Source organism: Emys orbicularis, chromosome 16 (genome assembly GCF_028017835.1).
Source record: "Emys orbicularis isolate rEmyOrb1 chromosome 16, rEmyOrb1.hap1, whole genome shotgun sequence".
Classification (NCBI taxonomy): domain Eukaryota; kingdom Metazoa; phylum Chordata; order Testudines; family Emydidae; genus Emys; species Emys orbicularis.
Genome location: NC_088698.1, coordinates 21,475,537 through 21,503,280, shown reverse-complemented (window position 1 = coordinate 21,503,280; position 27,744 = coordinate 21,475,537). Strand labels below are relative to the sequence as shown.

Sequence of the window (27,744 nt, the reverse complement as noted above, 5' to 3'; positions counted from 1 at the left end):
ATTTTTAAAATAAAATGAGGCAGCATTAGTTGAAGAGGGAATTTTTTTCCTATAAAAACTGGACAGAGCAAGATGACTAACCAGTAAATGTTTTATGTAAAGTTATGGCTACATCACCTACAAAACAGTGCTCAGAGAATCAATTATTTTGCTAACAAGAAGAGAACACAAATGTGGTACTAAAATTATTGATTAAAATTGCATTAGAAGTGAAAAAATTATACCAAATAGCCAAAACTCAATAGTTCCACAATTCCCTAATTAAATTCTGTGTTTATAACACTGAAATATCAAAAAATGGAATTCCCAAATCACTTTAGTTCAAAACCATTAAAAGCAGTCTTCACACTGACAGATCCATGTCGTTTCTGATGAAAATCCAATTGATTTCCCATATACACTTTGATTTACAGCTATGATTAAACATTAGGTGCCATTGTGTTTTCACCTTTAAATCACTAATGATAGGTCAGCATTGAACATCATGTGTAACATGGTGTAAGGCATCTTTTACCAAAAAAAAGTTAGGATATTTGGTTTCACTGCAGATGTGATTTGGAGCCTGAAGATTCTTAAACTCTTGGAATGTGCTTGCTATGATAATGTAGCTGCTAGGATAATTCCAAGGATCACAAGCAAGACAGTTACACAAATAATTATGAATGTCATTTTCTGCAAAAAAGAAAAATCTAGATTAATGTATCATATCAGATTTTAAATCTATTTTAAGTAGTACATGCACATTCTAGAACTATAGCAAATAGTATATATGGACAGAAAATGTTGACATGTAGTTGAAGTTTTTTGAAAAGCACCTCAATACGACATACTTATTGCCAGTATTTCTCTTCCAAATTGTACATATAACTGCAGTCAATCACAGCAGTCTTAATTTAACTTTTGAATATTTGCCTAACACCTATTTGAATATTTGCCTAACACCTAGTTTTATTTCATGGAATACTCATGTTTAAATCCATAAACAACTTCTGTTGATAAATTACTGTTTGCTACATATGGAAGCTGAGTCGATAAAGCATGTTTATGTCTGCAGTCGTAACTGGAGATTTGCGAAACTGCTTATCTTCTCCTTTTCTTGGATACTTGTTGTTCATTCTTATTAACACATACTGAGCTGAATAGAATGTAATAAGAAAGTCAATAAGCAACTATTACATATTTGATAGCTCACCAGTAATTATTGCAGGAACAAAATGGGTTCATTGGACTAGATGTGTCACATAGGCTAATGCAAGATTAAGTGCTCCTGATTCTATGGTTTAATATGCAAATGACAGGATTTACTAAACTACAAATTGAGATGGTATTGTATTAGTAACACACAAAAAAACAAAACACACTCCATGTTAAAAAAGTGATAGTTTAAATAACTATTCCTGATGAGCTGTTTGAAAGAGAATGCTGCTTCTAATTATGTCAATATTTCCAGGTTTTAAAGATACAGAAGTAGCCATGGGCTGTTGCGAAGGCCAAAAGTATAACTGGGTTCACAAAAGAATAGGTAAGTTCATGAAGGATAGGTTGATCAATGGCTATAAGCCAAGATGGTCAAGGACACAGCTCCGCACTATGGGCGTCTCAACCTCCAACTGCCAAAAGCTTGGACTGGACAACAGAGGATGGATGACTCAATTGCCCTGTTCTGTTCATTCTCTCTGAAGCATCTGGCAATGGTCACTGTCCGAAGACAAGATACCCGGCTAGATAGACTATTGTTCTGACCCAGTATGATCATCCTTTTAGTATACAGAGTATCTAAGAACATAAGTACAATAGAGTTTCCCTTTCAAGTTCTGAATCATTGACCTTTTCATCCTTGCAGATCATCAGTGTAGGTTGTGACTGAAGAAAATGTTGTTACGTAGATGACAATAACTTGTTCCGCTAATATAGAAAAAGGCTGAGAAGTCTCAAAAACACAAATTTGCGTTGTTATTTTAGAGTTAGTATCTTGTGCAGATTCCCACTTCTAAATATTGCCATCTCATAAAAGAGCTGATTAGAAAGCATACGATTTAAAAAGTCTGGTTTCTAATTGGGAAATCTTAACGCACTTGTGTTGCAAAACACCCTCTGGCTTCAGAGTGGCATATGTAATATGGGTCTGTCTTGAAAGCTCTTTATAATTGTAAACACACTATGTGATAAAAGTTAAACTCCAAGTGAAAATGATTTCTCACCTTAGGCAGATCCTCAGCTGGTGTAAATTTTTCATGTAAAAGTTAACAGGCTTGTAACAATTTACACCAGCTGAGGATCTGTCCCATTGATTTTTAAAATCTCAAAAATCTTACATAATGAGGTTGACATCTGTAAATTACATAAAATTACCACTAGATCTCAGTTTTCATAATTCAAAAGATATCTACTTTTGAATATACATTAGGGCTTTTATAGAAACTAGAGACTGACAAGATTCACTACTTCATCACGTCCATCCCCACTGCCTGGTCATTAGTATTACACTGTATATGTGTTAAGTGTTGGTACAAGATAGCTTGCTTGCATAGTGAGTTCTCAAAAATAAACAACAATGAAGCAAATTAGTTGATTAGTTACTTACTGCCGCATTGGCAGAGATATGCATGCTGAAGTTATCCAAGCATCATCGAATACCAACTGACAAACCAACAATTAGAGCAATTAAGGCAACCAACACCAGCGATATAATGACAATCATCCACTTTTTCTGTCAAAGAAAAGCAAGGTGATTAGTTTCAGAACACAGTGTTAAACAGGATCTGGATTTATTCTCAATCTTTAGAAAAGAAATTTAATCTTTTTAGAACCACCTTAATTTTTGAAGCCTGAAATGGTCCTGACTACCATTTTTGACTGCCACTTGGTTTCTTAAAAGGATCTCTAATCTAGTGAGGCTAGAGTTTATTGCAAATGTCAGAGTTATTAGCTTTTTTGCCAGCATTTACAAGGAAACATTTGGGCTCCCATATCTGATATCTACCTCATTTTAAACATATTAACAGTTCCCAATACTGAAAAAAAATATATGTTTATATAGAGGGTACTGGGACAGAGAATATATACACCTCAGACTGTATATAATTTGCTCTTGAAACCAAAGATTATTTATCTATAAAATAATCTAAGTACAATTCTACAGTCTCTAGCTAGAGTCAGGTCTTTCCATATGACTTGCCTGCTCTGAAGCTACTTATCATGCCAAGAACATAAATAAAATTCTTGCTGTAGTCTCCCTTGCCACCCCCCACCACACACACTATATTACGTAACTCACAGAATATTAATATAATGCAGATGCTAGACTGCAAAACCATTAGTGTTCAGAGGTCAAAAAGCAATTGTTTTAGTAGATTATTGACTTCAGAATGACTCATCTTGGGGGCTGAAGGGAAGAAGCATATTCAAACACGAAGCATTTTCAGTGTCAATGCAAGTGAATTAAATGCAGCTTTTAAAAATAAACCTTTCCAATGACATCACATCATTTCGTTTCTTTGAACCATATATGATGCCCATCAAATTATGATGATTCATACATTTTTCGAAGTGCATGTCAATGATAAACTGTGGCCACTGAATCTTTGAAAAGAATATAGTATGAATGGAATTTCCACTTTGCTAAAGGAGATTTACAATGTTAGCAGAAAAATTAAATTAATTTTAAATATATTATTACAACCACATGTCCAGATAGGTCTTTCAATTATAGAGGTTCTAAGCCTTTATAAACATATTTCACTCCTGAATAACTTTGTGCCATAGAAGTTACTTATCAGTGACACATTTTAAACACTTCTTTTGGGTGTACAGTTTTTATGCATTCAGAAATAATTTGCTTTAATGAAAAAAAGTTAATCTTTACTGCATGTGAATTGTGATATATTCCCCTCCCACTAGTTTCTACCCTTCAGAAGTAATATTCCAATTCACATTAAAGTCTATTCAGAACAAAATTTGGTAAGCTATATCCTGTAATAACAAATGGAGTGTATAACAGACAGGAAGAGGAAATTTGGTAAAGAAATTGATTTCACTTTTTAAGGACGTAGAGACCATGATCAATTTGAATATAAATTTTCTAATCCAATTTCATTTGACCCATACATAGTTACTCTAAAAAAGCTAAGCGTTATTTCTTGTATGTTCACATGCTTACAGTATAGAAACAAGTAAAACAAAAAAGGTTATTTACCTTTTCATAAATGTTGTTCTTCGAGATGTGCTGCATATGTCCATCACAGCATGGGGGGGGGGGGTATGTCCTCCACGCACTGGTGCTGAGGCTTTAGATGTACTACTAGGGACAGCCACACCCATGCCTGAGCTGCTCTTGCTCCTAAGTGGGAAGTATAAAAGGAAGAACTGCCCAGTGTTTCCCCCAGTTCCTTCACAGTGGAATGCAACAGTAGACTTCACTGCACTGGGAAAGGAGAGTGGGTCTTCATTTGTCCCTACGAGTATGCGGCTTTGGGAAGAAAACTGGAGAGTACATGTAGACTGATTCAGGTGGAAATCACACACTACTTTGGAGAGAAACGTAGCTGAACTTTGTCTTTGTAGACAACTGTATATTACTGATCAGTGACCAGTGCATTCTGTTCCTCATGCTCCTAGTGGAGAGAATAGCCATTAAGAAAGCTACCGTTGGTGAAAGGTGCAGAAGTAAGCATGATGCAAAAGGTTCAACAGAAGGGTTCATAGGAGCAGACAACACTAAATTCAAATCTCAAGATAGTGCTGGATCCCCACAGGCAGAAATAATCTAAACCTTTCAGGAACCTGTTGTGATAGAGTGAGTAAACACAGTCTTACCATCAATTTGAGCATGAAATACTGAGATGGCCGCCATGTGCACCATAACGGAGTGTGTGCTAGGTCTGACTCCTTAAAAAGTGAGAGGTAATCTAGAATCAATTGAGTCATTTTCTGACTAAGTGGCATTATGGGAGGCCACCCAGATGGAGAACTGTCACTTACTCAGGTAAGCCGCTCATGTGGAAAGTTTCCTGCTGTTAAGGAGAACATTCTGGACAGCCACTGAGCAATAAATATCTTGTGCATTCATTGATGAACCATGCCATGAGGTGCGGCACTAGGATTTGATAGAACACCAAACCATGGTTCTGTGTGACAAGGTCTCTGGTTATTGGTAATGGGAAGGGTTGTTGGTGAATGGGTTGTGTAGGTCTGAATACCATGGCTGTCTCAGATAGACTGGAGCTATGAGGATCATTCTGCCATGACCTTGTCATATGCATACAGATGGTCCTTGTCCCATGAAAAAACAGAAAAGTGTTGGATATTGATTCTGGGCTCTGACCAACCCTGAAGCAGAATCAGGGACATTTTCTGCTTTGCCAGGCTGCAAACTGATCGGCCAACAGAAACCCTCCTATGCAGAACACAAACTAGAACAGCTGGGTTGAGAGACCATTTATGGTCTATGTTGAAGGATCTGCTCAGACAACCTGCCAAGCTATTTTGAATCTCTGTCAGGCAACATGCCCTGAGAGTGACGGAGCTCTGTATGCAGCAATTCCATAGCCTGTGCCAAGAGGCAGTCAAGCTATCTGACCTAATGCCACCCATTTATTCACATAAAATGCCACTGTGGTGGTGTTGGTGAGCACCTGGACAGTCTTGCCCTGAATGTGAGGCAGGAAATGCTGATGCATATGGAATATTGCTTGCAACTTGAGGAGGATATGTAACCTGTATAGTCCACAAACCCCGAGTCTGAAGATCACCCAGATGTGCTCCCCACCCCATGACTGAAGTTTCCATTACTAAAGTCAAGCAATGCGGGGGGGGAGGGACTCCCTTGCACACATTGTCTTGGCTCATCCACCAGCTAAGAGATGATGCTATCATGTCCAGAATGCATACTAGCTTGTCTAGATAACTCTGAGGGTGATAGACTGATCAGACCCATGTTCACAATGCTTGGAGATGCAGCCTGGCATTAGGAATAATATATGTACATTTGGTCATGTGACCTAGGAGCCTTAAACAATTTCTCTCTGTGGTCTGTGGATGATCCTTGAGGGGGAAACAGAGGTCTGGTAGAGTCTGAAATCTGGAAAGAAGCAGAAATGCCCTGGCAGAAGTCGAGTCCAGGACCACTCCTCTGAACTCTATTCTTTGCAGAGGCAATAACATGGACATTTCTTCACTTTGTTCAATACTCTGGGTCTGAAACTAAGTTTGATGGACTATAGCCTGCACCTGGTGTCCAGAGCAACCCTGAAATAGCCAATCTTCCAGGTAAGCATAAACATGGATGTATCTCTGGTGGAGGTAGGCTGCCACCACTGTGATGCACTTGGATAAAGATCCTCTGTGCCAATGATAGACCAAATGGCAGCCTGGTGAAACTGGTAATGATCATCCCGTGCCACAAACCTCAGAACTTCCATGTGACAATCCATCCTGGCCACAGGAAGTAGGCATCTTGTAAATCAAGGGAAGCATGCTCTCTCTCCTGGATCTAGGAAATGCCATGAAGAACTTCATGTTCTTGATATATTTGTTCAGGTTCCGAAGGACTAGGATGGGTCTCAGACACTCTCTAGCCGTGGGTATTAGAAAATATTGAAGGGGAACCTTTTCTATGGCTCCCAATAACAGAGTCTGCACTTCTTGCCTTAGTACAGACTCATGAGAGGGCATCCCTGAAGAGAGACTGGAGGGTGAGGTGGTGTGGACAGAAAGAAAATGCAGAGTATAATCCTGATTCCATCATGCTTCGCACACACACTTGTCTGAGGTGATGGACTGACTGCCAAGCATGTAGGAAATGGGATAATCTGTCCAGGGGGTACGGATGCGGGAGGAGAAGGACCAGTTTGGCCCAGGTCTGGTAGTATGCTGTCCTTGACATAAGAGTCAAACCAATGCCTTGAGGCCTGGGGGATGTCTAGATGAAGAGACCAGGGAAACAGAGGGCAACAGCCTTCTCCTCTGTGACCTTCTTTGCCTTCCCTTAGAGCAGTCAGCCTGATAGAAGGGATAATACTGCTGTCTACGCTGGAACTGAGGATGGTAATTTTGTCTGCTTTGCAGCCAAACTGTAGAGACCCAAGGACCTCAAAACCACTCAAGTCCTTCAGGGAGTGCAATACTTTGTTTTAGGTAAGAACAAGGCACATTCCTTGAATGGAAGGTCCTCAATTGTCTGTTGCACCTCCACAGGGATCCCCGAGGACTGCAACCAGGAGCATTGACACACAGTGAGTACTTGTCACCATAGCTCTCACTACAGAATCTGCCACGTCCAAGGAGGCCTGAAGAGCTGATAGAGAGACAACGCAGTCCTCAGCAGCAAAGGACTGAAGAACCCTGTTCTCTCAAACCCGCTGTCACATTATTGGTAAACAGATTGCCTCCCAGTTAGAATAGCCATACTCACCAACACTGCATACGGATTGGCAATACAGAGCTGTAAACTTGCCACAGAACACAAACGCTCTGACCACTGACATGGATGGCAAGAAGGAACTCAGGGAGAGGTGGCTCCATCATTTATACCTCTTTCTTCGAAGCACGAGGAGGTTGGGAATGGTTGGGGCTGCCCCTGAGTATTGCTAGGGAAAACTCTCCAGCACTGGTGCATGGGACACGCGCACACCCACAGTAGAATGGACATATGCAAGCACTCAAAGAACATCAAGTTACAGCATGTGAAATTAACTACAGTAAAAACTACCTTTATGTTATGCCATATCAATTGAGTTATCGAAAATCCAGAAAAAAAACCTTACCCTTCGCGCTTTACTTTGATATTTAACTGCTTTTTTTGTCTCCTCTTTAGCATGTTCTACATAATCTGATGCATTCATCACATTCTTTTCTATGCTGTTGATCATTTCACCCTTAAAATAAAATTAAGAAAAAAAAAATTTTTTTAAACCACTACTGGAATTTTCTGGAGCCCTGCATAATGAACCTGAGTAAACAACATATCAAAATGATTTTAAACATGGAAAATAATTATGTATTAATGGCTAAAGTTTTTATTTTTGCATCCACATGTGATGGAAAAAAGGAATGGGAAGCAAGGTCTCATAGGAAAAACATTTTAACCTAAAAAGAAAAAATATTGGTAAGGGCAGGTAGGGACAAAATACTGATAATTTAAAGCATATTCCTAAGAGAAAGGTATGCTTTAATAGCTAATCTAAAACTGGCATACTAAAGAGTTCAGAAGTATCTGAAGAAGCATATGGAAATGGCAAGAATACCTACAAAATATTCATCCAAAATTATTCACAGGTTTTAAGGAGGTGGATTCCTCCAAACTAACTACTTAGAATGCCAGTAGATAATGAATTTTAGCTCAGTTATGATGAATGAACTTTGGGAATGAAATGCAAGATCTGGAAAATATTACAGTAGATCTGTTACCTGTGTTTCTGTCCATCAGAAGAAATAATCAGCAGCAGCGAACAGCAAAGCATTAAAAATGATGCACAAATAACTTGTTCATTTCTGTACAAGTTTATAACATGCCAGTAATTTTCACACTTATTCATTTTGTAACAAGGCAATATATCAGACTTATAGAATGTGAAATCCTCCAAAAAAGGATATGCTAAATATAGGCTGATTATTCACAATACTACCCACTGAATTCTTTCACAGTGGATCTAACACAGTTTATTTTCACTGTAAAAAAAAGTCAGTGAATCCCAAGAACAGAGTTTATACAGTTCAACTGAATATAATTTTTCATATTTTTATAAATACTGCAAATAGAATTAATTGCTTTTAACCCTAAATGATCTTTTCTTCCCACCTCCTTATGAAGATAACATTTGTGAAATTGAGAGGTGGGGACACTGGCTATCACCCTCCCACTTATGGGCTTTGCTCCCATTAACATGAATGGAAATTAAAACTAAGTATGGGTATGTAGCATGCCAATTCTCCATCACTGCCAATACACTTCTCACCCAACATTTAACCCACCACCACCACCACCACGTTAGTCTTCTGCAATAGCTAAGAAATTCTGTTGGTTTTCAATATATTAACTGCCTGTTATGGCCTAGTTAGACCAAATTTATTCTTACTCTATGATCTAAATCTAGATTTGAATTCAGGTCAGTGTATTCACCCACCATATTATTTAGCCCTGATCAGGAAATTACACTATAGCACTAAAAATAGTTTTACACTTGTACTTAAATATATACTGCAAAAATCTCATCCTTTAGCATCTGACACATTTTTGTATATCTTATGGATCACAATGGCAGTTATTCATTATCCCTAGCAGATGTGATCAGACATGGAGCTCAGACTAGATGATGCCTTCTGGCCTTTTAAAAAAAAAAACAAAAAAACAAAAAAACAAAAAAAAACCCACATCTGATGTGTAATCTTCAGTAGTTTGCCTTTAGTTTTTACAGGGTTGCGATTACAGCGTTTAAACAAAAAATGATACCTAAAAATGTTGCAGTTATCAAGATTGCTAGATATTTGAGTATGTCACTGTCCTGTATTGTTTTCACAGGAAAACTACAAAACATGCAAAGCACTTCATTACTAATACAATATTTGAATTGGTTCAGTTACCTGAGTCTCAACAAACATAGCCATGTCCATAAACATGTCATGTAGTGCCCGTATACTGGATTCCAGTTTCATAATATCTTTGTGTCGTGACTCAATTTCATTCAGAGCTTGTCTAGTAATTTGGGAGTCCGATATAATCTTTGAAGGAGGAAAATAGGAAATAACTAATAAGTATGTGATTGACATATTCCTGAATAGAAGAAATAGAATATGTGATAGCCATAAAGTGGGCTGTGAATACATACATCAGAAGTGAAAATAGAAGGATTACCACTTTCTAACATTTCTTCCAGTTCTTCATCAGTGGTGTTTTTTCCAGCTAGGAAGAAAGTATATTTTAAGGTTATAAAGTAATAGTACTTTATCTATTCAACATAAAGGTATTTTGCTATACCTAGAAGCCTGAGAATTCACCATGAACAATAATTACATACAACACAAAAACAACTTAAAATTTGTTAACTAAACATTAACTAAATTGACTCTTTCAAACCCAAGTATTCATTGTGTTTATGGGGAAGTGGTAGCAATGAAGTTATATTACAATCCCAGGAAGAATGTGCTAAATCCAGGATTAGGATTCAGGAGTTGATGACTCACAACTCTGTACTCAGACCTTCACTACACAACAAGTAACAGGTTTTTAATAACAATTAGCATCCAAACCTCATGCCAGTGGGGGGGGGGGGGGAGGGTGTCTCTCAGCCATTAAGCACATGTATGAGAGATTCTGTAGCATGAAAATATCTGCAGCTGTGGTAACAGGACAGAAAAGAAGGGAAAAACTCACCTCCTGAAGTTAATGATTCTAGATTGTTGCATGGTCAAAACAATACCATTTTTAAAGAAAGCTATTTTTCATAATAATGTATTCCCCTATCATGGTGTCTCCATAAGGCGGAGACTGGGAGCTAAGAAACATGAGGTTTTTAAAGACAGATTTCTATAGAAATTTGTCTTTGTGCAATCAAACTGTTACTCCTCAAGCTGTTTCTGATGGTAAGTAGTATTGTAAGAATCAAATATTTTTGCAGACACACAATAGAAGGTTAAATATAATGAAAAAATAAAATCATGAAATTCATTTTTCATGTTTTTAGTAAGCACAATAGGAAAAATTACTTTAATATAAAATGATAAACTATTTAACATTCATGTTTGTACAACTCCTATATTATATTGAAGATATTAATTCACATGAGTATCTAGGGAAACTATTTTCAAAATAAGGATCTAAATTTTTCTTTATGTAAGTAATGAAAACATATTACAAAGATGAGATTAAAATTATTTTAATACAGGATTCAGTTCACATTAGCACACGGGTTCTCAAACTTCATTGCACTGCAACCCCTTCTGACAACAAAAATTACTACATGACCCCAGGAGCGAGGGACCCAACCCTGAGCTGCCCAAGCCCCACCGACCTGGGATAGGGTGCCCCAAATCCTAAACCAAAGGGCTTCATTTAAGTCTTCAGTGCACACAAAATGCTAAAGACTCAACTTTAGTCAGAAACAATAATTTAAATAACTTTAAATAAAAGTAGCCATAGCTTGTGATATTTTAGGATGTTTTGCTTGTGGGTGAGTGGAGAGGAAAATTAATCAAGTGTCATTACCTTGGCAGGAGAAGCCAATGGAAAGCAGCAACTCAGTTACAAAAGGACTCAGTTACTACAACGACAAAAGGAGCAGCAACAAAGAGTTTTAATTCTCCACTACATCATGAGATCTTCCCTCTCTTTCCCATGTAATATGGTAGAGAGCTGATCAGATTTGCTGTCCTAGATTCACCTTAGCTCTCTTTGGTTTTACTGCTTTCCACATAGCTCCTCCCACTGAATAGTTGGGTTGCAGACCTTCCACTCAGATGTATTGTGTTTATTTATATTGCTTCCCGCACATATTTCTAATGCTACATGCAAGTCTCTGTTTTGTTTCTCTAGACCCACTGCTCTTTGCAACACCTCCTAATCGGTGTTGGCATCATAACATGGAGAACCCCAAGCTGATGGAAGGAGATGGGCAAGGAAAAACACCTCCAAAAACCAAAGGCCTGAGTTTCCCCCTTTAGCAGTACCACTGCCAGAAGAGGTTTGGGGTAGGATTTCTAGTAGTAAATCGTTTCCTCACTCTCTGGTTTCACTGGTGCAAGGAAGACTGGGTTGAGAAGTTCATCTTTTTCCCCCCCCACTGCATACCATTCCTGAGAGGGATACAGGACCAGCCTGTGAAATGCAGAACTTGCATGGGACACAGGACCCCCAGAAGACCTTGCTTAGCTAGTGCTCAAGCATGGCCTGGTTTTAATTTGGCATAATTTGAGTATATTTATCTCTTCTGGTTATTTAAGTACAAAGTTTCCCAGAGATCTTAAATGTTAAAAGTAAACATACAAGTAAAAGCCAGGGAAAAACGTAAGGGATATTTATTTAGTTTAAAGACCATCATTTGTTTTCATTGCTATTACTACGCCAGTCATATCACATTTTGGCCACAAACGATTGTCATTTGTTGGCTGGTTCAGCCTTGAATTATTTCTTCAGTCATCACTAAAAAAACAAATATTTTACTTAAAAGAATACAAGTATGAAACACTGAGTGGAGAGCAACAAGTTACAATGAAGTAATGCAGTGGTGGCAGCCTGTTAAACTCACAAGAAAAAGATTTAAATGATTTAGGATACTGCAGCAAAACCAAATGACAATCATTTTCAATTTCTGTATAGTATCTGGAGGTGTTCAGTGTAGGATGAGGTAGTCATTTATGATCATTCAGTGCTAGAGGCAGGTTGAAGTGTAACAAATACTCTTAGTGGTAATAAGAACAGATCATGAAAGAGAGTGAAGTGCTATTTAGAACTTGAATTTAACAGACGAAAGACTCTTGGTTTTTAGATCTATATATTACCAGATTGAACGTAATAGGAATTTCACATAGCACAAAGATTCAATCCTGGATACAGAGATTTACAGACTGGTCTGTCAAACTTTGGTGGTTTGCTAATAGCTGGCTGATCATACGGTGCTGGCTTCTTCCGCCTTACTCCAGAGTCCACACAAGTTGTGGTGCATCAAAACTTACTGACCCCATTATTGGATTTGGCTTTAGTCACATAAGGACCTCCACAAAATCCTGCCCAAGCTATGCTTCCAGGCTTGGCTTCTCCTCTCTTAAGCTCCTCTCTGTAAGGACTGCTCAGCTCCACCATACGTGCGCTCCAGAAAACCAGTGACTTAATGTTTCCCACCAGGATCATTTCCTGCGAAATGGTGGGGTGGTCAGGCAAATACAGCCAGACTGCTACCAATGCATTAAATAATTTCCTAATATTACTTTTTCATATAAGTAATTGCCATAGGGATGTAACAATCAAAAACTAGAGAGATGATGGTCTGTAAAATCATGAATGGATGGGCAGGAAGTCCACAAGAACCTCTGTATTAAGATGTTGTCCAAAAATATCAGAGTGTGTGTTAATTCCTGCTAAAAAAGTTTATTCAGCAATTTCTTTGAAGAATAAGTTCTTGATTTTTGTTGTAACTTGACATGGTTCTGGTTAAGAATATAGAGAAAAAAGCAGCTAGAAACAATTTCACTACTTTCTAATGTGGAAAACTTTGCTCCTCCATTAACTTACGTGGAGGTACCAGAAAGGAGTGATCCCTTTAATCATTCTGTTTAATGCACTTACAGCAACCGATATTGTAGCTAGGCAATGATAAACAAAGTTGAACAAACCAGAACAAACCAAACCTCAGATGTGATTTACACTTCCCATGAACACGTCATCTCAATTCATAAGTTTGGATACAACACAGTGAAGATTGTTTTATCCAATTCATACTCTTTTAGATCAAATATACAATGACTTTGGCAGCATCCCTACCAACATAGCCACACACTGTGGGGGTGAATCATTTAATGCTGGGATTTTTAAAGAAGCTTAAGGGGAGTCCACAACCCAGTGACTTTCAGTAATCTGATTCCCTTTGGCTTCTTTGAAAATCCCCGCCTTAAATTATAAGAGATGTACCTAACTAGTGAGGAAGGGAAAGTTAGTAGTGAAATAGTGTTACCAAAATAGTGATATTTCACTTCCTCCAGAAATATTCATGGATGGTTTTATGAATTACACTAATTGTTAAATAGTGAAAAAATTCAAGTTTTAAACTCCCTCCCCCAACAAGAGGATATTCAGTATCTTCTATTTTACACAAATGACCACACTGCACCTTTCAGTGAGGAGTGTCTGGTTTGCCGGGGGAGAGGGAATAGTGCTTTATGGGCCAGGGAGGGAAGGGGAGCAAGGCTTAGAAGCTGCTGCAAAAGGGGGAGTGAGTCAGCTTGGCAAAACTGACATACCCAGGGACTGGAAAGGCTGGGGAATTCAAAAGGGGCAAGCCTGGCGGAGGAAGTCTCTTTTCCCCAGACCAGGCAGAGCACCACTCACCCTTCTTCCCACTGAGGTGGCAAAATACCAGGTTCGGTCAGGACCTCCTGTGGGCATCGCACTAGCCACTCATTTCTAGGGGGGCTGGGAAGGAATTTTTCCCTCACCACCAGATTGGCCTAGGTGAAGTGGGGGGGTTTCCACCTTCCCCGCAGCAGGTTCAGGGAGGGCTTTGTTATGGTGAGGAAGGAAGGGTGTTAGGCTATTATGTCACAACTCATTATGCAAGTGGAGGTGGATGTCCAGGGCTAGTACTCCAGAGGGAAGGTATACAGTGACCGGATAAATGGCTTGGTAAAGGACTTAAAAAGGGAGGTGTTGGTTAAAGGAATGGAATTGGGGGGTAGAGGGAAATCGGGGCTCCGATGACTGGTATGGCAGGGAGCCAACTCCCCTTTCTTATAGGCCACCTTAATCCTTGTTTGAGAGTGGGGGGAATAGTAAAGTCCCAGGAATGGGTTGGCTGGTGGACCTGGATGGAAAAAAAGAGGGGGGCTGGCACCAGCCCGCCAGGTAGATATTGAATGAACATGAAGTTTCCTGCACTGTACACTTATCTGCCCGGTTGTCCCCGACATCTAATAAGAAAGTTGCGGCCTGATTAAAACCATATCAAGTGTCTCCTATCCTTCTTTCAGTATAGCTGTACAATACAGGCTACAATTCTAAGAAGCAGGAGAGGTATAAGAACATTCAACAGCACAGGTCGACAATCTTTCTGGGTAATAATCTGGCAACACTACAGTGAGTGAAATTCTGGCTCATTGAAGTCAATGGGATTTTTGCCACTGATTTGACTGTATATTCAGAAACCATGAAGGTAACTTTAGTAAAAGAACGATGATGTCTAGAAGTATCTACTGAGAACAAAATCAATGTTTAAACTAACCTTAACCTGAAGAATGATCAGTTCTTCCATATCAGAATCTATTAGACAGTTACACATAATATAAATAGCTGGTTAAATTGTAACATAAAAAACAAGTAGAAGCTTATTTGTGTTTTCATCTAAAGAGTTAAGTTCCAAAGGAGCAGCTATAGAGAAGTATGCAGGACTACATTGCCATTTTATTGAAAAAAACCTTGTCTGGTGGTACAAATTAAGAACTGGAATAGAGGAAAATAAAACTAGAAGACTGGGGGTACTATTTCAATTCTGTATAAACCAAAGCAACAAAAAGATGTCAATAAAAAAAAACAAAAAAAACAAAGACCATTAAAAAAGTTAATTCAGCCACCTAGATCAGAAGAAAATTCAGATCACTTACTTATTTCTAACTGTCGCTGTATCCGTCCTTTGCTGCGTTCTCGAAATCGGGTCTGGGTCCTATTGTATTCTGTCATGACCTCCACAAGCTTCCAGGACAATACCGAGTGCTAGTTTTGAGGAGTAAAAATATATAGTACATTATTTTACAACAAAATGCACTTGCCTCGCCTCCCCTCCCCCCCCCCCAAAAAAAGTATAAAATAGTATGTACGCTCCAGCAATATTCCCTTTCCCCACCCCACAATATTGTGTCTCTTCTGGAGCTTAGTTGATTTTGTTAAAATCCTCAGATTTCCCCGTGCATACTTGATGATCATACCTGTGTTTTTTGTATCCTGAGGTCAACTGATGTTCGATTAGCATTCCCATCTTGATCAAAACTTTGTTCAATAGCTAGGAAGAATATAAGAATTCATACTGTAAGATGTTAAGAATGCAACATATAGTAAAAGTTTTAACAAACATTTACTATTTTATAAATCACAATTAGTATTGTTTTCCTTTTTCCTACCCCCAAAAAGGTTGTTTCTATTTAAAAAGAGTTTCACCACATAATAAAAAGAAAACCTATTAATGATATATTCTTAACCTTGCATTCTATAACTGTTTACACAGTCAAATTAAAAACAAAATTTTAAAAGTATCTGTTTGTTCATGGGTATTATGTCATCTTTTGTGCTTGGAAGGAGCCTAACAAATTGGGGTTGCTACTACAATCTGAATAATAAATGTTGTTTGCTGGACAGAGGCATTTTATTAAATATTACTCTTAAACCTAGAAATCTATCACTGAAGAAAAGAATGACCTGAATGTAATCTAGTGGCACTAGAAAAAAACAACATAGTTATGTTTGAGTTGACATATGGTGAACAATTAAAACTCCTAAATACTTAATTAGTTGCCTAAATAAGGGGCCTGATTTTCAAAAGTACTCAGGAGCAGATATATGAATTTTGGGCCAGATTCTCAGCTGGGGTAATTTAGCATAGCTCCAGTCAGTTTGTACCATCTGAACATATGGCCACTTATTTTAAAATTGTTGATTAAATACATTACACAGTGCAAATATTTTTAATCTACAATTCTTTCCTTTCATCTGATAAAGGAGCATATCTTGATTATTTCTGATACAATAAGTGAAACTAATTTTAACATTTTGAGTTCCAAGATTTTCTGTAATATATACAGTGTATTATATTTTCTTAAAGTTTGGAACATCTATGATACTATGAAAACCAAATTTGTATATACATATATTGACACCATTATATTGAGGGGCAAATTCCAAAGTTCTGGAGATACATATAAAAGGCTTTATATAATATTTAAATCATGGGGGGGGGGGGGGGTTTGTACTTACCCTTTAACTTAGCTTGAGTTTTATTAGCAATTTTCTTGATTTCTTTGTTCAGGTCCTCGAGTTCTTCCTTTGTTCCTTTTTTTAAAGGAATGTGAAACATAGTTTTTAGAATAATTAGTGATTGATTCTAAGCAGTACTGACAAGTAAGTATACCTTTTGGAAGGTATCCAAACTATCTTCTCTAGAACCTTACAACCTAACATTGACTACAAGCATTAAAGGATGAAAACCAAACAGATGGAGGATTGTTGGAGGGGGTGGGCAGCCCAAATCTTTAAATTACCTGGCTTACTTGTAGTGGATTATATTAAATTTTATTCTATACTTAGGGTATTTGTGGTGTATTTTAAGTTACGTTGAGGGCACCCAAAATGTAAATACCCTTTTTCAGCATGTATATGCATCACAATAAGTTGATTAACTCTCCAGTTACCTGGGTAAAATAAAGTTAGTGAGAAAGTGCGGTGCATGAATTCACTAAAAACTGTATCATTTTAAAAGAACATGAAACCATGCCAGCTGCCTAGTCCTGTGCGTAAAGCAATGGACAGGGAGACAAGAGCTCAGTGTTCTATGCCTGACTTTGCCACTCTGCTACATGAACATGAGCAATTCACTCCCCCATCTCCCGGTGGCTTTGTTTTCCTAGCTGTAAAATAGAACTTTGTTTTCCTTTATTAAGTTCTTTGAGATCCTCAAGTAATAAGCTCTATAAGAGAGACGATTATATAAAATTTATGTGGAGTTCATCACTATTGTATCTCAGCTTCCTTCCACTGCTCATATCAATTTAATCATGTTTACTTAATGCTGACATTCACTCCTATTTTCTTATTTATCATTCTGTTAGATATGCAAGAGGGTAGTAGACTAATTTGTGTGCCTGTAATAGAAGAAAACTGCAAAGATTAAAGCTTCATAGCCCCTGAAAGAAAAACAATACTGGAGAAGCCACATTTGTTCAGAAGCGTTTGGATACTCAGCATCAAAACCAGAAAGAGGACTCTGACTTGATCATATTTCTAGAGAAACACCATCTGACACTTTAGATCAGTCGTCCCCAAACAGTGGGGTGCACCCCGAGAAACATTCAAAGGGTGCGGGGGGGGGGGGGCGCGAGCCATCCCTCAGGAGGGCAGGGAGGGAGCGCCACCCAGCTCCACTCCACCCCCACACCTGCCCCCAGCCTCGGCCCACTTACCCCTGTTCACATCCTGCCCCCAGGAGCTGTGGCCCTGCTGTCAGCACCCAAGTCGGGGCGTGGACAGAGGTAAAGGGTGAAACCTAGAAAAGTTTGGGGACCACTTAAGATTTAGATGCAAGAGGATTTTAGTTTCTATTAAGAGCTATTACTTTGGCCCACAGCACAGGAAATCTGAAAAGGTAGGCATCATGATCTTTGTTGTATTATGTATTAAGACAAGACTTTACATAAAGTCAATCAAACAAAAGCTTAAAGTATAGATGGCTCTCTGCCATATTTCTTCCTGAATGCTGATACAATTATACGAGGAAAAGTTACTGAATTTACAAAAACAATTATTTGTCAGAAAATGTTTGAGCTGTAATGTTTGATTGCTGATATGATCATGTTGTGGATAGGGCTGAGTGAATAGTGGATTTTTTGGCTCAGGGTACTAAACCGCCCCCCTCTCCCAAAATAAACAAAACAAAAACAAAACAAAAACAGGAAAAATTCCGGTTCAATCCAAACTGACAACCTCCAACCCTGAAAGTTTTTGAACCAAAAACTGAAGTTATTTACCCACAACCCCAAAAAAATTTCTTTCAGGTTTTTGTTTCAAATTGGCCACTTTCGGTGCTTTTCACCCTTTTTAGGGCTTTTTAAAAAATTGATCAAATATCAATTTGAAATGAAACATTTTGAACCTAAATGTTTTGATTCTTGATGAAAAATTCAGTCAAAACCTTTTGCTGAATTCGACAAATAGGTGTCAGGACCTGAATAGTTCTCTCCCCCCCACCCCCCCACCCCCAAAAAAAACCCAAAACCAAACCAAACCAAACCATAAGAACACAAGAACGTCTATACTAGGTCAGACTAATGGTCCATCTAGCTCTGAATCTTGTCTTCCGATAGTGGCCAATGCCAGGTGCTTCAAAGGGAATGAACAGAACAGGTAATCTTCAAGTGAGCCATCCATTATCATCCGCTCCCAGCTTTGGGCAGTCAGCGGCTAGGGACACCCAGAGCATGGTGTTGCATCCCTTACCATTTTGGCAAATAGCCACTGATGGACCTAACCTCCATGAACTTATCTTATTCTTTTTTGAACCCAGTTATACTTTTGGCCTTCACAACATCCCTTGGCAATGAGTTCCACATGTTGACAGTGTGTTGTATGAAGAAGTACTTCCTTATGTTTGTTTTAAGCCTACTGCCTATTAATTCCATTGAGTGACCCCTGGTTCTTCTGTTACGTGAAGTGGTAAATAACACTTCCTTTTTCACTTTCTCCACACCATTCATGATTTTATAGACCTCTCTCATATTTACTCCTTAGTCGTCTCCTTTCCAAGCTGAAAAGTCCCAGTCTTTTTAATCTCTCCTCATATGGAAGCTGTTCCACACCCTTAATTTTTGTTGCCCTTCTCTGTACTTGTTCCATTTCTAATATATCTTTTTTGGGATGGGGTGACTAGAACTGCATGCAGTATTCAAGGTTCAGGCGTACCATGTCTTATTACCTATATCTTTCCTAATGGTTCGTAACATTGTTAGCTTTTTTGACTGCTGCTGCTGCACACTTAGCGGATGTTTTCACAGAACTAACTATAATGATTTGAAAATCTCTTTCTTAAATTGTAACAGCTAATTTAGATACTATCATTTTGTACATATAGTTGGGATTATGTTTTCCAATATGCATTACTGTGCATTTATCAACATTAAATTTCATCTGCCATTTTATTGCCAAGTCACTCAGTATTGTGAGATCCCTTTGTAACTCTTTGCAGTCTTGTTTGGACTTACCTACCTTGAGTAACTCTGTATCATCTGCAAATTGCCACCTCGTTGTTTACCACTTTATCCAGATCATTTATGAATATGTTGAACAGCACTGGTCACAGAACAGATCCCTGGGGGACACACCTCTATTTATTGCTCTCCATTCTGAAACTGACCATTTATTCCTACCCTTTGTTTCCGTCTTTTAACTGGTTACGGATACATGAGAGGACCTTCCCTCTTATCCCATGACTGTTTACTCTGCTTAAGAGCCTTTGGTGAGAAACCTTGTCAAAGGCTTTCTGAAAGTCCAAGTACACTATATCTACTGGACCACCCCGTCCACATGTTTGTTAACAGATTGGTGAGGCACGATTTCCCTTTACAAAAGCCGTGTTGCCTCTTACCCATCAAATCATGCTCATCTATGTATCTGATAATTCTGTTCTTTACTATAGTTTCAACTAATTTGCCTGCTACTCAAATTAGGTTTACCAGACTGTAATTACCCAGATTGCCTCTAGAGCCTTTTTAAAAAATTGCTTGTCACATTAGCTATCTTGCAGTCATCTGGTACAGACGCTGATTTAAGCGATAGGTTACATACCAGTTAGTAGTTCTGCAATTTCATATGCAAGTTCCTTCAGTACTCTTTGATGAATACCATCTGGTCCTGGTGACTTATTACTGTTTAATTTATTAATTTGTTCCAAAACCTTCTCTACTGACACCTCAATCTGGGGCAGTTCCTCAGATTTTCACCTAAAAAGAAAGGTTCAGGTGTGGGAATCTCCCTCACATCCTCTGCAGTGAACATTAATGCAAAGAACTCATTTAGCTTCTCTGCAATGGGCTTATCTTCTTTGAGTGCTCCTTTAGCACTTCAATCGTCCAGTGGCCCCACTTATTATTTGGCCGCTTCCTATTTTTAATGTACTTAAATAATTGTTACTGTTAGGTTTTGATTCTTTTGCTAGCTGCTCTTAAATTCTTTTTTGGCCAGCATTTGTGCAAATTCACTGCTGCTGGTAGCCACCAGTTTGTGGGAAAAATCAAAGGGAAACACAAACCCTTTGCGAATCTGCACATACACAGTAAGTTCAGTTGACATAGGCAGACACAGAAAAGCAGAGATTCCTTGGGTGTGACACAAGACTAGTGCATACATCAATTAAACAAAATACTAATGTTATGGCAAAATTAAATTAATAGGGGGTTAAATCTACTAATGTCCACATAGGAGTAAGGATATTATGAGTTCTCATATAATGTTGCTTGTGCTGACAAATGGGAAAATAATCTTAGCTAAAATTATTTCAACAAGGCAAACAAACAATAGAAATAAATTGTATTGCTGATAAACATTTAGATAAATTTTGTTTAAATGAGACTGATAAGTCAAATAGTAATTTTATAACCAAGAAAGCTGAGAGCTACGTATGCTCAAACTTGTAATGTCACAGGATTGAGATTCAATGGAAGGCACACAGGAAAGGATCCTGGATGTCCAAATTCAAAGTCCTTCTTGTAAGTTTCATTATGTTTAAAGGGCCTATGTGATTTCACATTAGGAGCAGGTTAGTGTTTTTTATGTTTATGTTTGTCATGGCAGGTCTTTAAGCTTGGGATACTTTACAAATAAACTCACTAACCAAATCAAGTCACAGCAATTCAAACCTAGTTCATTAAGAAGGTTACTTTTTTTTTTTCTTTTTTCTTTTTTTTAAGGTAGGATTTACTTTTTGGTCCAAATTTAAAGTTCAACAACTTACAGTGCACTGAGTTTTTAATCAAGGGAAATTTTCAAATAGGTTTTTTCCTTATAAATAGTGCATTCTATACTTCTGTCTATCACTGATTCATTGTTTTGCCCCTAATCACATCACTGTACCAGGCACTTCCCATTTTTCACTAGAGAATACTGTATACAGTCTAATAAGGAGAGATTAGCTAAGCCTCTACAGTGAATCTTGGCACAGACAGCTATAATTAGCTTATGAATAATACCATTAGATACATTAAAGGGTGAGATTTCCAAAGAAGCCTAAATTACTTGAGAGCACAAGCCCCACTGAAAGTTAGCAGGACTTGTGCTAAGTCACTTAGGCACTTTGGAAACTCTGGTCAATAATGCTGAACTCGCAAAAAGGGGTGAAAAGTGGGTTTTTTTTAAAAAAAATCTAGAATGCATACAAGTGATGTTTTAGGCAACTGTGTTGTAACTAAGCAACTTTTTTAAAAATATGCAATATTACAGTTTTAACTAGTTTCTCAATGCTTGCTCTATGTCAGCATCTTCCACTGATTTTGAAGGCAATTTTATATTATAAAGGCTATTTCTCACCAATGACCGCACATTGACTCCTGAATGTGAAAACAGTATCTAGCTATTAATAACACTTCAATAATCACAGTAAGTGTATGAGAGAAACATTGAGTGAAAGTAAATGTTACCAGTACCATTCAAATGAAAGCAGTGTCTTATGCGGTATAATTTTCTTTGCAATAAATACACAGATGTTATTGTAAATATTCAGGTTGAAAACTGAAAGTTTTCAAAGATTAAGGATTCACAAATGGGCAAAACAGTAATTCTTCACTACTGAAAAGTAGTTTGTGTACATGACTACCAATGCAAAACATGCATGTAGGCAGTAATACTGAAATTATGTATCCCTGATCCTTTCGTCCATTAAAAAGAGTGTTACAAACTTTACCGAAGGAAGCTTCAAAACAAATTTAAGATAGGGATTACCAATATGAATATTTTGGGCCGATTCTCAGGTCCAATAGGACCCATTTGGGCTACTGACAGTGCAAAGGGGCTGTAAAGCTGGTCTAAGAGGCCAGCTAAGGATTCCGCCAGTATAGAGCAAATCCTCGAGTGGTATATCCAACCCTACACCACCCCTACAGCCACTGGGATAAGGAGTGTGGCCAGAGTGCTTCAATGATCCCCAACTGCCAGAATGGCCATCAAGGGGGACAATGCAGCTGGGTGCAACTTAAAGCAACCGTGGGACTGTTCTAAATTCAACCTGGAGTTAATTCAGGCCCCTGCCACCTCTTAAATGTAGATTTGCACCCATTTCCCAACTTGATTCTTATGTCAAATACAGCTCAATATGATCCAAGAACTGTACCCATCTTATTTTACATATCTTCTAAAAAGTCTTTATCTTGAAGCCTGCCAACCATGTACATTGCCAGTTTATGTAATTATGTGCACCTATCACTGTTTCCTGCATCCTCCTGCCTCCAAATACTCCAACAGTTTGTTCAAACCCATTTGTTGACTCTCATCTTAAATTAGAGTTCAAGTTCTTTGGGAGCAAGGACTGCCTCTAAGCTATGTGTTTGTACTGGTTCCAGAACAATGGAGTAAATATCATCGTGATTAGTGACTTCTTAGACAACCAATATGATGAGGTTTAAACAGTTATTTAGCAGCAATCAGTTTTGAAGACTCATTACATGTTATGATGTGAACAGAGCCCTTCCCCATCTAGTTTAAATTAAAAAAAAAAAAAAATACTTAAAGAAAACAATTCCATGTTTAAATAAAACCCTTCTCCCCCCCCCCCCCCCAAATCATGAATTGATACTAATTCATTTAAAAACAAATGAAGGGGAAAAACAGAACTCTGACCAAAAGAAAATTTAGAACAGAATACCAGTTGTAGAAAAAGCCTTCTAGCGAATGGAAATAAATCAGCTTAGAAACTCTTCTACTCACTCAAAAGCATATAATTTTAGTAGTCTTGATATCCTGTATATAATGAATACTTATATTTACTTTTTATTCTGTGGTTTGTTTTGCTCTCAGCATCACGAATGTCTCTTTCCCTATGGCCCACCTTCAATATATCTGGTAAATGTGTTCCTTTGATAGATGAGGTCAAGGTGGTGGGCAGCTTTCACTGGAGACAAAGTTCTTTGTTCTGAAAGTGCACCTTTGTCTCTAAGCTGAGGGCTACTACTTCCCAAATTGGTGCTCCTGATCTGGGACTTCACCATTACTGAAGACCAGTAAAGCACCTTGAGTGGGACAGTAGGTTCTCATTGTTGGAAAATGGAGGAAGGAGTATCAGTCTCACAGTTCCACCAATGTGTCCTTGACTTGAGATGTGAGGCACTTTCAGACAGAAAAGAAATGTCTTTGAGTTACTGCTTTTAGAAATGGATTAGGTTAAGTTTTAGACTGGCTTCTTGGAGAATTATGGAAACAATGTTTTGAAGACATTCCCTTTTTCAAATGGGATCTTAAAGCTGAAATGGGCAATTTCAATTTATTTTATATCTGAGTCGTAAAAAATGTACATTTCATAAATTTTGCAACATTCTCCTCCTACTTAAAAGTTCTATTCTCAATGAATATGGCTGTATACCCATAAAGAGTATTCATTCAGGATAACTATCCATACATATTAAATATCTAAAAAAGTAAAATACTTACTGCCTTCAGGATTTGGTGCAGACAAGATAATGCTGTGTTTCTTCTTAACTTCTTCCACATTTTGTGCTATTTTAGCTATATTGTTTCTGAGTTCCTCAACCTACAGGGAAAGAAAAATGTGGCAATGAAAATGCTAGAAAAAATTTGCTACCAACAGATTAGGAAAAAGAAATGCATCTTTGATTCTAAGAATTTCTGGAGTGAAAGGATAACTAGTCATTAGGATTGTCAAAAGTAGGGAAATACCAGACCATAAAGAGGTCAAAAGAAAAATATCAGTATTGTAGATTCTTACAATACAAACCAAAGTTATTCAGATTTGAATACCAGGGACAAATGCTGATGGGCCAACAATGCATAACATGAGAAAACGCAAAGAACCTTCTACATCTAAGGAGCAATGAGTCATGATTTGTGTCTTTCCCAGACTGAGGGTACATCCAATTATGGTTTCCCAATATGGGGAAGGGAAATCCCTTTTTTCAAATATATACCAGATTTTGTCAGTATTTTAACACAGATAATATAAAAAATTTAAGGTTTAAAAAACATGCTTAACATTAAGATCAGTAGGCAGGGTCAGGAAGAATCTTTCCAAACCCCCCCACAATGAAGTGCATTATGGAGGTTGTTATTCCTCTGAAGCATCTGGCATTAGTAATTGCTTAAAACGATATACTTTGTCACTTCCAGCATGAAAATTCCTACATCCCTGAAACTGAAGGCAAGATATAGTAAAGGAAATTACTTTGAAGTTTCTACCAAACAAATTTGACTTATGTATTTTGGGTTGGATTTTTTGTATTTCAAAGCTCTTTCTTTTACAGTGTACATTAAAGTCATGGGAACCTCAAGGACTTAGTGGTGAGTTGACTTAACCTGAGGAACTGTTTGAGACACCAGTTCAGAAAATCTTTCCTATTCAGATAAGCACTCAATCATATCCTTAACCATGTTTTAAACAAACCCATCCCCATAGAGGGCAACACTTAAAGGTGTTTAAGAGCTTGCCTAGTGGGTGTCACCCCGGTGTGACTACATGTGAAATACAAATACATAGTCAATATTAATAAATTCAGATACAAAATGATACGTGCATACAAATAGGATAATGATATTCAGCAAATCATAACTTTTCCAATGACACCTTACATGCCCCATCTTGTATAAAATGCATCATAATGATGCCATAATCACATCATATCATCATTATGAAGAATGTGGGGTGCAGTGTCATAAGGTGAACTAAATGAAAGTTGAGCATCTTGACTGGCTGGAGTCTTCTAGAACAAACACTGTATAACTTTATTCGTATACCAGGCAATCAATGTATATGGTGGTTTACAAAGCACATTCAACAAGTTAAAAGACTCTGCTCTTGCCCCCAAAGAGTTTACAATCTAAACTGACTAGATAATACACACAAATTAACTCAAATGGGAGTGGGGGGAGACAGAAGAGGGTTCACGATCATTATATCTCTCCTCCCCCAAAGAGAAGAGGTACACAGCCAGTAAGCCTCTTCCTTAACAAACAAAAGTATCACAGCTATTAAATCCCAAACACGTCCCCACCCTCAACAAAGCAAACAACCCACATTAAATGCTCATGTAAATTAACCCCCCATTCCTCCCCCTCAACAATGGTCCCCTTCCCTAACCCCCACATCCCCAACCAAAAGCTTGCTGATAATATGAAAAGTTCTATGCTAATAAGTGATATATGTCATCATATCTCTGTAGATGTCCCTCCCCTTCCCGCTCAGTTCCTTCTAATCTCCCTGCTGCTGCTTGAGCCCACTGTGTTTGCTGCAGGGAGGAGGTGCCACCTGCCCCCTCCCCTCCAGTGAGATCTGGGAATCTGTAAGGCTCTTGGGAGGAAGGGGGCAGCATGCCTGAAAACATTTTGATTGGTTGAAATCTTCTGAAACAGCAGCAATTAGAAATAGAACTGAATGGCTACTGGCTGACTAAAATACAAGAGATACTTCATAATCTAGACAGCATGCCAGAAGTAGTAAGACATTAATAACAGTGACATCATAAATTATTCAGAGTCAGGAAAAACCAAAATAATTTGTATGGAAATTTTTTTTACTAAATATGAACATGGAGAAACTGTTAAGCCAAGTTCAAATTCTGTTCTTAGTATATGGCACATGTAGAAATACTTTTTGAATTATGTGTTCAGCTACGGTCAAAGACAGATTATTGAAGTCAAAGAGAAAAAGGGAAAACTGGTCTGCATCAAATTTCTTCTCTTGTGTGCATTCTCCTTCGACTTCATCTTCAGCAGCATCATGAAGCATGGAGTCTTTTGACGACGATAGTGATCTCAGTGACAATAAAAGTGATGCTAATGCCATTTCTTCATCTTCTAAAAAGAACTTTACTACTCCAACTGTTTCAATATCAAATTCGTACTCCTAGAAAGTTTTTGTATGTTCATTATATTGGTATTAGAAGGTTTTTGGATAGACAATCCCACAACCAGAAGAGTGAACTTAATTGTACATTTGCTAGAGGTATTCATGACAGCAATACACCGTTTTATATCATCTAAAATCCTTACATCTTAGAATTTGTTAAAAAACTGCCCAATTTATAAACTACTAAATAGGAAACAGTTTGCAGGAAGTCTTCTGAATGCCAAAATAGATTACGTGAAGAAGAGCTGGTGTTCTTACTGCACAAGATCCTCATGTGTCGCTAGCATCTGCTGAATGGAGCAATACTCAATGAGGGTGCCATCAGCTAATGATAACTCCACAACCAGTGGTTTACTCATTCCATTGCACAACTGAACATCACCACTGAGCAACAACCCAATATTTTGCTGACCATTTAAAAAATGTAATCAATTAATTGGGTCCACTGAAGATTATTACAGTTGTGACCGACAGTGCAGCTAATATTAAAGCTACTTCAGCTTTGTTGATAAAAGAGTGTCCACACCTTCTGTGTTATGATGTGCTGTGCATACGATGCACTTTTTCCTCTGGTGATGTTGAAGATCTGACAACTTTCTCATCATGTGTCAAAAGTGAAAAGCATTGTCAAGTTTAAAAAAAACAAACAAACAACCAAGTACCAGCAGCCATTTTTCAGCATCATTTAGTGCAGCACTCAATTTCATCCACACTGAGTGAGCCTGGTCATACTCAATGGGCTTCTTCAATTAAATGTCTAGAAGATTTTCAGATATGTAAGAAGGCGCTTTAATCAGCTACTGCTGAAAAAGAGGTGGCTAGGTGCCACCGATGAATAATCTGCACTGATATTCTTGACTACGATGTCTTCTGGATGCAAAACTCAAAATTCATTTTACTGCTTGAACACATAGCTCAGTCCTTTCAGAATATGGAAAATGATAATTCTAAATTTTTCATACAAAGAATGAGTTCCTGAGCATTAAGTAAAATTTGTGAGAATACTGAACACAGACGACTTAAAAAAGCAAATTCTTTGAACATGATTAACACATAATCCTGAAAATACATAAGATTTTCTTGCTGAAAAAATCTCTTGCTCTGTAGTATCTGTTCACAATTTTACTACAACCTTTTTGCTTTAGCACTGAGCAGCGCTTCTTAAAATAAATCAAATACCTAACTACCACATGAGAGCTTCCATTCATCTGTAACAATGCAA

General features: G+C 37.9%; 1 protein-coding gene across 1 annotated transcript in view; it reads right to left on the bottom strand.

Annotated features, from left to right (window-relative positions):
* Positions 1-2,626: 2,626 nt before the first annotated feature.
* STX2 (syntaxin 2) overlaps positions 2,627-27,744 on the bottom strand; it is a 34,030-nt gene continuing 8,912 nt past the window's right edge. Inside the window, exons 3-10 of the mRNA XM_065417686.1 lie at positions 24,095-24,194; positions 16,667-16,741; positions 15,625-15,698; positions 15,304-15,412; positions 9,825-9,898; positions 9,580-9,717; positions 7,764-7,874; positions 2,627-2,710 (exon numbers count right to left, since the gene is read on the bottom strand). Coding sequence (XP_065273758.1) covers positions 2,627-2,710; positions 7,764-7,874; positions 9,580-9,717; positions 9,825-9,898; positions 15,304-15,412; positions 15,625-15,698; positions 16,667-16,741; positions 24,095-24,194 — 765 coding nt within the window. The remainder of the gene's footprint in view (positions 2,711-7,763; positions 7,875-9,579; positions 9,718-9,824; positions 9,899-15,303; positions 15,413-15,624; positions 15,699-16,666; positions 16,742-24,094; positions 24,195-27,744) is intronic.